The sequence below is a fragment of the Notothenia rossii genome (genome assembly GCF_949606895.1).
Source record: "Notothenia rossii genome assembly, chromosome: 7".
NCBI classification, from domain to species: domain Eukaryota; kingdom Metazoa; phylum Chordata; class Actinopteri; order Perciformes; family Nototheniidae; genus Notothenia; species Notothenia rossii.
Window position 1 is genome coordinate 85,628,958 of NC_136905.1, and position 10,657 is coordinate 85,639,614.

The 10,657-nt window shown below is 48.2% G+C and overlaps 1 protein-coding gene across 9 annotated transcripts; it reads left to right on the forward strand.

Annotated features, from left to right (window-relative positions):
* Positions 1-2,383: 2,383 nt before the first annotated feature.
* Positions 2,384-9,891, forward strand: cinp (cyclin dependent kinase 2 interacting protein). Of its 9 annotated transcripts, XR_013800979.1 has the most exons (6): positions 2,384-2,519; positions 3,627-3,783; positions 3,909-4,077; positions 7,928-8,057; positions 9,027-9,490; positions 9,545-9,891. XR_013800979.1 is itself a non-coding variant. In XM_079640799.1 (5 exons), exons 1-5 carry the CDS (start codon positions 2,498-2,500, stop codon positions 9,227-9,229), a joined length of 681 nt encoding a protein of 226 aa, XP_079496925.1. In that variant the 5' UTR covers positions 2,384-2,497; the 3' UTR covers positions 9,230-9,891. The 9 variants fall into 9 exon arrangements, 8 of the variants coding, with proteins under 8 accessions (XP_079496925.1, XP_079496926.1, XP_079496927.1 ...); XM_079640799.1 differs by having other exon boundaries at positions 9,027-9,891; XM_079640800.1 differs by having other exon boundaries at positions 9,030-9,891.
* Positions 9,892-10,657: the final 766 nt, after the last annotated feature.

A 10,657-nucleotide genomic window follows, 5' to 3' on the forward strand; every position in this document is an offset into this window, starting at 1 on the left:
GAGAGAGAAAGAGACCTCTACACCTCATCTAACTGGTAGAGAGAGAGAGACCTCTACACCTCATCTAACTGGTAGAGAGAGAGACCTCTACACCTCATCTAACTGGTAGAGAGAGAAAGAGACCTCTACACCTCATCTAACTGGTAGAGAGAGAAAGAGACCTCTACACCTCATCTAACTGGTAGAGAGAGAAAGAGACCTCTTCACCTCATCTAACTGGTAGAGAGAGAGAGAGAGACCTCTACACCTCATCTAACTGGTAGAGAGAGAGACCTCTACACCTCATTCAACTGGTAGAGAGAGAGTGAGAGAGAGAGAGACCTCTTCACCTCATCTAACTGGTAAAGAGAGAGAGAGAGACCTCTACACCTCATCTAACTAGTAGAGAGAGAGAGAGAGAGAGAGACATCTACACCTCATTCAACTGGTAGAGAGAGAGAGAGAGACCTCTACACCTCATTCAACTGGTAGAGAGAGAAAGAGACCTCTACACCTCATCTAACTGGTAGAGAGAGAGAGACCTCTACACCTCATCTAACTGGTAGAGAGAGAGACCTCTACACCTCATCTAACTGGTAGAGAGAGAAAGAGACCTCTACACCTCATCTAACTGGTAGAGAGAGAAAGAGACCTCTACACCTCATCTAACTGGTAGAGAGAGAAAGAGACCTCTTCACCTCATCTAACTGGTAGAGAGAGAAAGAGACCTCTACACCTCATCTAACTGGTAGAGAGAGAAAGAGACCTCTACACCTCATCTAACTGGTAGAGAGAGAAAGAGACCTCTTCACCTCATCTAACTGGTAGAGAGAGAAAGAGACCTCTACACCTCATCTAACTGGTAGAGAGAGAGAGACCTCTACACCTCATCTAACTGGTAGAGAGAGAGAGACCTCTACACCTCATCTAACTGGTAGAGAGAGAGAGAGACCTCTACACCTCATCTAACTGGTAGAGAGAGAAAGAGACCTCTTCACCTCATCTAACTGGTAGAGAGAGAGAGACCTCTACACCTCATCTAACTGGTAGAGAGAGAGACCTCTACACCTCATTCAACTGGTAGAGAGAGAGAGAGACCTCTACACCTCATTCAACTGGTAGAGAGAGGGACCTCTTCACCTCATCTAACTGGTAGAGAGAGAGAGAGACCTCTACACCTCATTCAACTGGTAGAGAGAGAGAGAGAGACCTCTACACCTCATCTAACTGGTAGAGAGAGAGACCTCTACACCTCATTCAACTGGTAGAGAGAGAGTGAGAGAGAGAGAGACCTCTTCACCTCATCTAACTGGTAAAGAGAGAGAGAGAGACCTCTACACCTCATCTAACTAGTAGAGAGAGAGAGAGAGAGAGAGACATCTACACCTCATCTAACTGGTAGAGAGAGAGAGAGACCTCTACACCTCATTCAACTGGTAGAGAGAGAGAGAGACCTCTACACCTCATCTAACTGGTAGAGAGAGAGAGAGACATCTACACCTCATCTAACTGGTAGAGAGAGAGAGAGACATCTACACCTCATCTAACTAGTAGAGAGAGAGAGAGAGAGAGACATCTACACCTCATCTAACTGGTAGAGAGAGAGAGAGACCTCTACACCTCATTCAACTGGTAGAGAGAGAGAGAGACCTCTACACCTCATCTAACTGGTAGAGAGAGAGACCTCTACACCTCATCTAACTGGTAGAGAGAGAGAGAGAGAGAGACATCTACACCTCATCTAACTGGTAGAGAGAGAGAGAGAGAGAGAGACATCTACACCTCATCTAACTGGTAGAGAGAGAGAGAGAGAGAGAGACCTCTTCACCTCATCTAACTGGTAGAGAGAGAGAGAGACCTCTACACCTCATCTAACTGGTAGAGAGAGAGAGAGACATCTACACCTCATCTAACTGGTAGAGAGAGAGAGAGACCTCTACACCTCATCTAACTGGTAGAGAGAGAGAGAGAGAGAGAGAGACCTCTACACCTCATCTAACTGGTAGAGAGAGAGAGAGAGAGAGAGAGAGACATCTACACCTCATCTAACTGGTAGAGAGAGAGAGAGAGAGACATCTACACCTCATCTAACTGGTAGAGAGAGAGAGAGAGAGAGAGAGAGAGACATCTACACCTCATCTAACTGGTAGAGAGAGAGAGAGACCTCTACACCTCATCTAACTGGTAGAGAGAGAGAGATCGAGAGAGAGAGAGAGAGAGAGAGAGAGAGAGAGAGAGAGAGAGAGAGAGAGAGAGAGAGAGAGAGAGAGAGACCTCTACACCTAATCTAACTGCTATATTATAGTTACTTTGACCGGTGAACAACATCTTCATATTGGAATCAAAATTATTTTAATATTTATTTTACATTTTGCTCCATATTTATTTTCAGATGTCCCTCCAGCAGGGGTCACTGTGGCGCCTCTGAGCCGGTAAACCACACAAGAAGAAGAGGCTGCACTACAGAAGAAGAACCCGGAAGCTGCACGTGCGTTCGAGGATTTATTTTATAGTTTTTATGAGTATTTGTCAGATGGAGGGTGAGTTACTGCACTCTATACTAACAGGACACAATACGGTCTCTGAGAGAGAGGTAATACGGTCTCTGAGAGATACATTATTAACGGATCTTTGCACGAGGCTCAAACAGCTGATCGTCACTTCCGTTCTAAGGGACACACATTTCTTTTATTGTTTTTATTTATTTTTTTCAGATGAAGAAGTTACTACACTCTATAATAACAGGACATAATAAGGTCTCTAACAGAGAGGTCAAATCTCTCAGATGGAGTTATTACATGTGTTATAATCACAGATGAATCCCCAGAATATGTTTGTTGAGAGAAAGAATAAGAGCTTAAAAGTCCCATGTCATGGCCATTTCTATTGATCATAGTTCCATTGTTGAGGTCTACTAGAATAGATTTACATTGTTCAATGTTCCAAACTCAGATTGGTTTCTCAATCAGCATCTCTGTATAGTATGTGTATTCACTCTCTGTCCCCCCCCCTCTGTGAGCCCAGTAGCCGTCTGCGAGACAGCGAGACACAGCGAAACCCAGCCCGAAGCACACACACACCCGCAGCATGGCTGGGAGTTTGTGTGTGTGCCCAGGCTGAGCTCCGCGGTGTCTCGCTGTCTCGCCGACCTCACACCGGCTCACAGTGTCCCGCTCCTCGCAGCAGCGAGCCTCGCAACGTCCCTCCGAATGTGTGTGTGTGTGTGTGTGCGTGTGAGGAAGTCCGCAATGTACCAATCCGCGGAGCCGTTACGTTACGTCACTATACCCAAGAAGTAAACAATGAAAAAAGAGAAATGTCCAACGAGGCGTACTGGGGCAGCACAGACAGGTCTTCTCTGTGTTAGAGTTGTACTTTCTACAGGGTGCACTTTGAGGGTCTGCAGACCGTTTACATGCAGAAGCTACAGAACACAAGGGGACGGGTAAGAACCAGAAAAGCATGACATGGGACCTTTAAGATGGAGGGTATTGAGAAAACCTGAAATAAGAACACAGAACATATAAACTTATATAGATTTCATTTAAAAATATTTTCTTGAACATGAAGAGAAAAACCATCAAAACACGTTATTAATAATATGATGTTTATTATTGTTATTGAGGTGTTTCATGTTATCTGGTCAGGTGATACCACAGGGACAAACAGGAAGTGCTCTTCCGTCACAGGAAGTGCCCGGAAGATGAAAGACAACGCGGCAGACTGGCACAACCTGATGCTGCGCTGGGAGCGCCTGAACGACGAGGGCTTCGGCCGCGCCAACGCCATCGTGAACACCCGCCGGTCTGACTCATCATTATTACTATCTAGATATGTACTATAGACTTCCTGTATGGTGTTCACTTCCTGTATGGTGTGGTGTTCACTTCCTGTACAGCTTAGCCTTTATTATCATAACAAACCTTCAGTTCTCAGAGCGATCAGCGGCTGGTGGACGAGTCGGAAACTCCATCATTAGCTCCTCCTCCTCCTCCTCCATCTTCATCATCTCCTCCTCCTCCTCCTCCTCCTCTGTCAGCTGAAGCTTCAGATCTGCAGGACGAGTGCTGCAAGCTAAAGGAGGTCGTCGACAAAATGGTGAAGCTTAATTTAACTTGATTTACTGCTGTGTTCAGGTACAGAGTAGATGCTGTGTTCAGGTACAGAGTAGATGCTGTGTTCAGGTACAGAGCAGATGCTGTGTTCAGGTACAGAGGAGATGCTGTGTTCAGGTACAGAGCAGATGCTGTGTTCAGGTACAGAGTAGATGCTGTGTTCAGGTACAGAGGAGATGCTGTGTTCAGGTACAGAGTAGATGCTGTGTTCAGGTACAGAGTAGATGCTGTGTTCAGGTACAGAGGAGATGCTGTGTTCAGGTACAGAGCAGATGCTGTGTTCAGGTACAGAGGAGATGCTGTGTTCAGGTACAGAGTAGATGCTGTGTTCAGGTACAGAGCAGATGCTGTGTTCAGGTACAGAGTAGATGCTGTGTTCAGGTACAGAGTAGATGCTGTGTTCAGGTACAGAGCAGATGCTGTGTTCAGGTACAGAGTAGATGCTGTGTTCAGGTACAGAGCAGATGCTGTGTTCAGGTACAGAGTAGATGCTGTGTTCAGGTACAGAGCAGATGCTGTGTTCAGGTACAGAGTAGATGCTGTGTTCAGGTACAGAGTAGATGCTGTGTTCAGGTACAGAGCAGATGCTGTGTTCAGGTACAGAGTAGATGCTGTGTTCAGGTACAGGGTAGATGCTGTGTTCAGGTACAGAGTAGATGCTGTGTTCAGGTACAGAGTAGATGCTGTGTTCAGGTACAGAGCAGATGTTGTGTTCAGGTACAGAGTAGATGCTTTGTTCAGGTACAGGGTAGATGCTGTGTTCAGGTACAGGGTAGATGCTGTGTTCAGGTACAGAGTAGATGCTGTGTTCAGGTACAGAGCAGATGTTGTGTTCAGGTACAGAGTAGATGCTTTGTTCAGGTACAGGGTAGATGCTGTGTTCAGGTACAGGGTAGATGCTGTGTTCAGGTACAGAGTAGATGCTGTGTTCAGGTACAGAGTAGATGCTGTGTTCAGGTACAGAGTAGATGCTGTGTTCAGGTACAGGGTAGATGCTGTGTTCAGGTACAGGGTAGATGCTGTGTTCAGGTACAGGGTACATGCTGTGTTCAGGTACAGAGTAGATGTTGTGTTCAGGTACAGAGTAGGTGCTGTGTTCAGGTACAGAGCAGATGTTGTGTTCAGGTACAGAGTAGATGCTTTGTTCAGGTGCTGAGTAGATGCTGTGTTCAGGTGCAGAGTAGGTGCTGTGTTCAGGTACAGAGTAGTTGCTGTGTTCAGGTACAGAGTAGGTGCTGTGTTCAGGTGCAGAGTAGGTGCTGTGTTCAGGTACAGAGTAGATGCTGTGTTCAGGTGCAGAGCAGGTGTTGTGTTCAGGTACAGAGTAGATGCTTTGTTCAGGTACAGAGTAGGTGCTGTGTTCAGGTACAGAGTAGATGCTGTGTTCAGGTACAGAGTAGATGCTGTGTTCAGGTACAGAGTAGATGCTGTGTTCAGGTACAGAGTAGATGCTGTGTTCAGGTACAGAGTAGATGCTGTGTTCAGGTACAGAGTAGATGCTGTGTTCAGGTACAGAGTAGATGCTTTGTTCAGGTGCAGAGTAGGTGCTTTGTTCAGGTGCAGAGTAGGTGCTGTGTTCAGGTACAGAGTAGATGCTGTGTTCAGGTACAGAGTAGATGCTTTGTTCAGGTGCAGAGTAGGTGCTGTGTTCAGGTACAGAGTAGATGCTTTGTTCAGGTACAGAGTAGGTGCTTTGTTCAGGTGCAGAGTAGGTGCTTTGTTCAGGTACAGAGTAGATGCTGTGTTCAGGTACAGAGTAGATGCTGTGTTCAGGTACAGAGTAGATGCTTTGTTCAGGTACAGAGTAGATGCTGTGTTCAGGTACAGAGTAGATGCTTTGTTCAGGTGCAGAGTAGGTGCTTTGTTCAGGTGCAGAGTAGGTGCTGTGTTCAGGTACAGAGTAGATGCTGTGTTCAGGTACAGAGTAGATGCTTTGTTCAGGTGCAGAGTAGATGCTGTGTTCAGGTACAGAGTAGGTGCTGTGTTCAGGTACAGAGCAGGTGCTGTGTTCAGGTACAGAGCAGGTGCTGTGTTCAGGTACAGAGCAGGTGCTGTGTTCAGGTACAGGGTAGATGCTTTGTTCAGGTGCAGAGTAGGTGCTGTGTTCAGGTACAGAGTAGATGCTGTGTTCAGGTACAGAGTAGATGCTTTGTTCAGGTACAGAGTAGATGCTGTGTTCAGGTACAGAGTAGGTGCTGTGTTCAGGTACAGAGCAGGTGCTGTGTTCAGGTACAGAGCAGGTGCTGTGTTCAGGTACAGAGCAGGTGCTGTGTTCAGGTACAGGGTAGATGCTTTGTTCAGGTGCAGAGTAGGTGCTGTGTTCAGGTACAGAGTAGATGCTGTGTTCAGGTACAGAGTAGATGCTTTGTTCAGGTGCAGAGTAGGTGCTGTGTTCAGGTACAGAGTAGATGTTGTGTTCAGGTACAGAGTAGATGCTTTGTTCAGGTACAGAGTAGGTGCTGTGTTCAGGTGCAGAGTAGATGCTTTGTTCAGGTACAGAGTAGATGCTGTGTTCAGGTACAGAGTAGATGCTGTGTTCAGGTACAGAGTAGATGCTTTGTTCAGGTACAGAGTAGGTGCTGTGTTCAGGTACAGAGTAGGTGCTGTGTTCAGGTGCAGAGTAGATGCTTTGTTCAGGTACAGAGTAGATGCTGTGTTCAGGTACAGAGTAGATGCTTTGTTCAGGTACAGAGTAGATGCTGTGTTCAGGTACAGAGTAGATGCTTTGTTCAGGTACAGAGTAGATGCTGTGTTCAGGTACAGAGTAGATGCTTTGTTCAGGTACAGAGTAGATGCTGTGTTCAGGTACAGAGTAGATGCTGTGTTCAGGTACAGAGTAGATGCTGTGTTCAGGTACAGAGTAGATGCTTTGTTCAGGTACAGAGTAGGTGCTGTGTTCAGGTACAGAGTAGGTGCTGTGTTCAGGTGCAGAGTAGATGCTTTGTTCAGGTACAGAGTAGATGCTGTGTTCAGGTACAGAGTAGATGCTGTGTTCAGGTACAGAGTAGATGCTTTGTTCAGGTACAGAGTAGATGCTGTGTTCAGGTACAGAGTAGATGCTTTGTTCAGGTACAGAGTAGGTGCTGTGTTCAGGTACAGAGTAGATGCTTTGTTCAGGTACAGAGTAGATGCTGTGTTCAGGTACAGAGTAGATGCTTTGTTCAGGTACAGAGTAGATGCTGTGTTCAGGTACAGAGTAGATGCTTTGTTCAGGTACAGAGTAGATGCTGTGTTCAGGTACAGAGTAGATGCTGTGTTCAGGTACAGAGTAGATGCTTTGTTCAGGTACAGAGTAGATGCTGTGTTCAGGTACAGAGTAGATGCTGTGTTCAGGCACAGAGTAGATGCTTTGTTCAGGTACAGAGTAGGTGCTGTGTTCAGGTACAGAGTAGATGCTTTGTTCAGGTACAGAGTAGGTGCTGTGTTCAGGTACAGAGTAGATGCTGTGTTCAGGTACAGAGTAGATGCTGTGTTCAGGTACAGAGTAGATGCTTTGTTCAGGTACAGAGTAGATGCTGTGTTCAGGTACAGAGTAGATGCTGTGTTCAGGTACAGAGTAGATGCTGTGTTCAGGTACAGAGTAGATGCTGTGTTCAGGTGCAGAGTAGATGCTGTGTTCAGGTACAGAGTAGATGCTGTGTTCAGGTACAGAGTAGGTGCTGTGTTCAGGTACAGAGTAGATGCTGTGTTCAGGTGCAGAGTAGGTGCTGTGTTTGCATTTCCTCTGTAGTATTTGTTGGGTTGTTATATTCATATATGAATAGCACAGCGAGCTGTTATAATAACATCTTCTTTGATGTCTTCTTTGATCAGGTGTGTTTATTTTCCTTCAGGTTGTCGTTGTGATGAAGATGGAGCGCCTGATGACATCACAGCGTGGCGTTCAGGATCTGGAGAAGTTTCAGTTCGGACCCGAAGGAAGAAAACTCCCTCTGTTTCACAGCTGGAGCTCCAAGCACTTCGGTGGGTTCACCTGTTCACCTCTCCACCTGTCTACCTGTCCACCTGTCTACATGTCCACCTTTTCCTGTCCACCTGTTCACTTCTCCACCTGTCTACCTGTCCACCTGTTCACCTGTCTACCTGTCCACCTGTTCACCTGTCCACCTTTCCACCTGTTCACCTGTCCACCTTTCCACCTGTCCACCTGTCCACCTTTCCACCTGTCTACCTGTCCACCTTTCCACCTGTCCACCTGTCCACCTTTCCACCTGTCCACCTGTTCACCTGTTCACCTGTTCACCTGTTCACCTGTCCACCTTTCTACCTGTCCACCTGTCCACCTTTCTACCTGTCCACCTGTCCACCTGTTCGCCTCTCCACCTGTCTACCTGTCCACCTGTCTACCTCTCCACCTGTTCACCTGTTCACCTTTCCACCTGTCCACCCATCTATCTTTCCACCTGTCTACCTGTCGACCTGTTCTGCTCTCCACCTGTCCACCTGTTCTGCTCTCCACCTGTCCACCTGTTCTGCTCTCCACCTGTCTACCTGTCCACCTGTCCACCTCTCCACCTGTCCACCTGTTTTGCTCTCCACCTGTCCACCTGTTCTGCTCTCCACCTGTCTACCTGTCCACCTATCTACCTCTCCACCTCTCCACCTCTCCACCTGTCCACCTGTCCACCTGTTTTGCTCTCCACCTGTCCACCTGTCTACCTTTCCACCTCTCCACCTGTCCACCTGTTCTGCTCTCCACCTGTCCACCTGTTCTGCTCTCCACCTGTCCACCTGTCCACCTCTCCACCTGTCCACCTGTTCTGCTCTCCACCTTTCCACCTGTCCACCTGTCTACCTTTCCACCTGTCCACCTGTTCTGCTCTCCACCTATCTACCTGTCCACCTGTCCACATGTCCACCTGTCCACCTGTTCAATTAACCCTAAGAGGTTTCAGGGTCCTGGTGTTAACGGTAATCTTCTTTGTGTTTCAGAAGGGGTTTCCGGTCTCCTTCTGGACTCCTTCAGGCAGGAACTGGATCTGAAGCAGAGGATCCTACAGGAAGTGGCTCACACTGTTTCCCCCGACCTCTGCATGGTGTTCCTGTCCTGCTGGCTGCAGCAGCCCTACCTGCCCCCCCACTGCCGTCTGAGCCTGGAGGCCCTGCTGCTGGAGACCGGACACCGGGCCCTCTAAAGAACCGGGTCCTACTGGGCCCTCTGAAGAACCGGGTCCTACTGGGCCAGGTCCTACTTGGCCCTCTGAAGAACCAGGTCCTCTGAAGAACCGGGTCCTACTAGGCCTTCTAAAGAACCGGGTCCTACTGGGCCCTCTTAAGAACCGGGTCCTACTGGGCCAGGTCCTACTTGGCCCTCTGAAGAACCAGGTCCTCTGAAGAACCGGGTCCTACTAGGCCCTCTAAAGAACCGGGTCCTACTGGGCCCTCTGAAGAACCGGGTACTACTGGGCCCTTTGAAGAACCGGGTCCTACTGGGCCCTCTGAAGAACCAGGTCCTCTGAAGAACCGGGTCCTACTGGGCCCTTTGAAGAACCGGGTTCTACTGGGCCCTGTGAAGTACCAGGTCCTCTGAAGAACCAGGTCCTACTGGGCCCTTTGAAGAACCGGGTCCTACTGGGCCCTCTGAAGAACCAGGTCCTCTTTAGAACCAGGTCCTAATGGGCCCTCTGAAGAACCAGGTCCTCTGAAGAACCGGGTCCTACTGGGCCCTCTGAAGAACCAGGTTCAGTTCTGAGGTTCCTCCTGATTCAGAACCTCTTTATGTTTCCTGTGTGAAGTCCAGTTCTAGAAGTGACTTTAGATTTCATTCTTAATTAAAGATTTATTTATTTTCTACAAATGTTGTTTCATTGCCTCTTTCTCTGTGTGTGTGTGTGTGTGTGTGTGTGTGTGTGTGTGTGTGTGTGTGTGTGTGTGTGTGTGTGTGTGTGTGTGTGTGTGTGTGTGTGTGTGTGTGTGTGTGTGTGTGTGTGTGTGTGTGTGTGTGTGTGTGTGTGTTAACCCATACAGTGGTGGGGCTAACCCATACAGTGGTAGGGCTAACCCATACAGTGGTGGGGCTAACCCATACAGTGCTAACCCATACAGTGGTAGGGCTAACCCATACAGTGCTAACCCATACAGTGGTAGGGCTAACCCATACAGTGGTGGGGCTAACCCATACAGTGGTGGGGATAACCCATACAGTGCTAACCCATACAGTGGTAGGGCTAACCCATACAGTGGTGGGGATAACCCATACAGTGGTGGGGCTAACCCATACAGTGGTGGGGATAACCCATACAGTGGTAGGGCTAACCCATACAGTGGTGGGGATAACCCATACAGTGGTGGGGCTAACCCATACAGTGGTAGGGCTAACCCATACAGTGCTAACCCATACAGTGGTAGGGCTAACCCATACAGTGGTAGGGCTAACCCATACAGTGGTAGGGCTAACCCATACAGTGCTAACCCATACAGTGGTGGGGCTAACCCATACAGTGGTGGGGCTAACCCATACAGTGGTGGGGATAACCCATACAGTGGTGGGGCTAACCCATACAGTGGTGGGGCTAACCCATACAGTGGTAGGGCTAACCCATACAGTGGTAGGGCTAACCCAT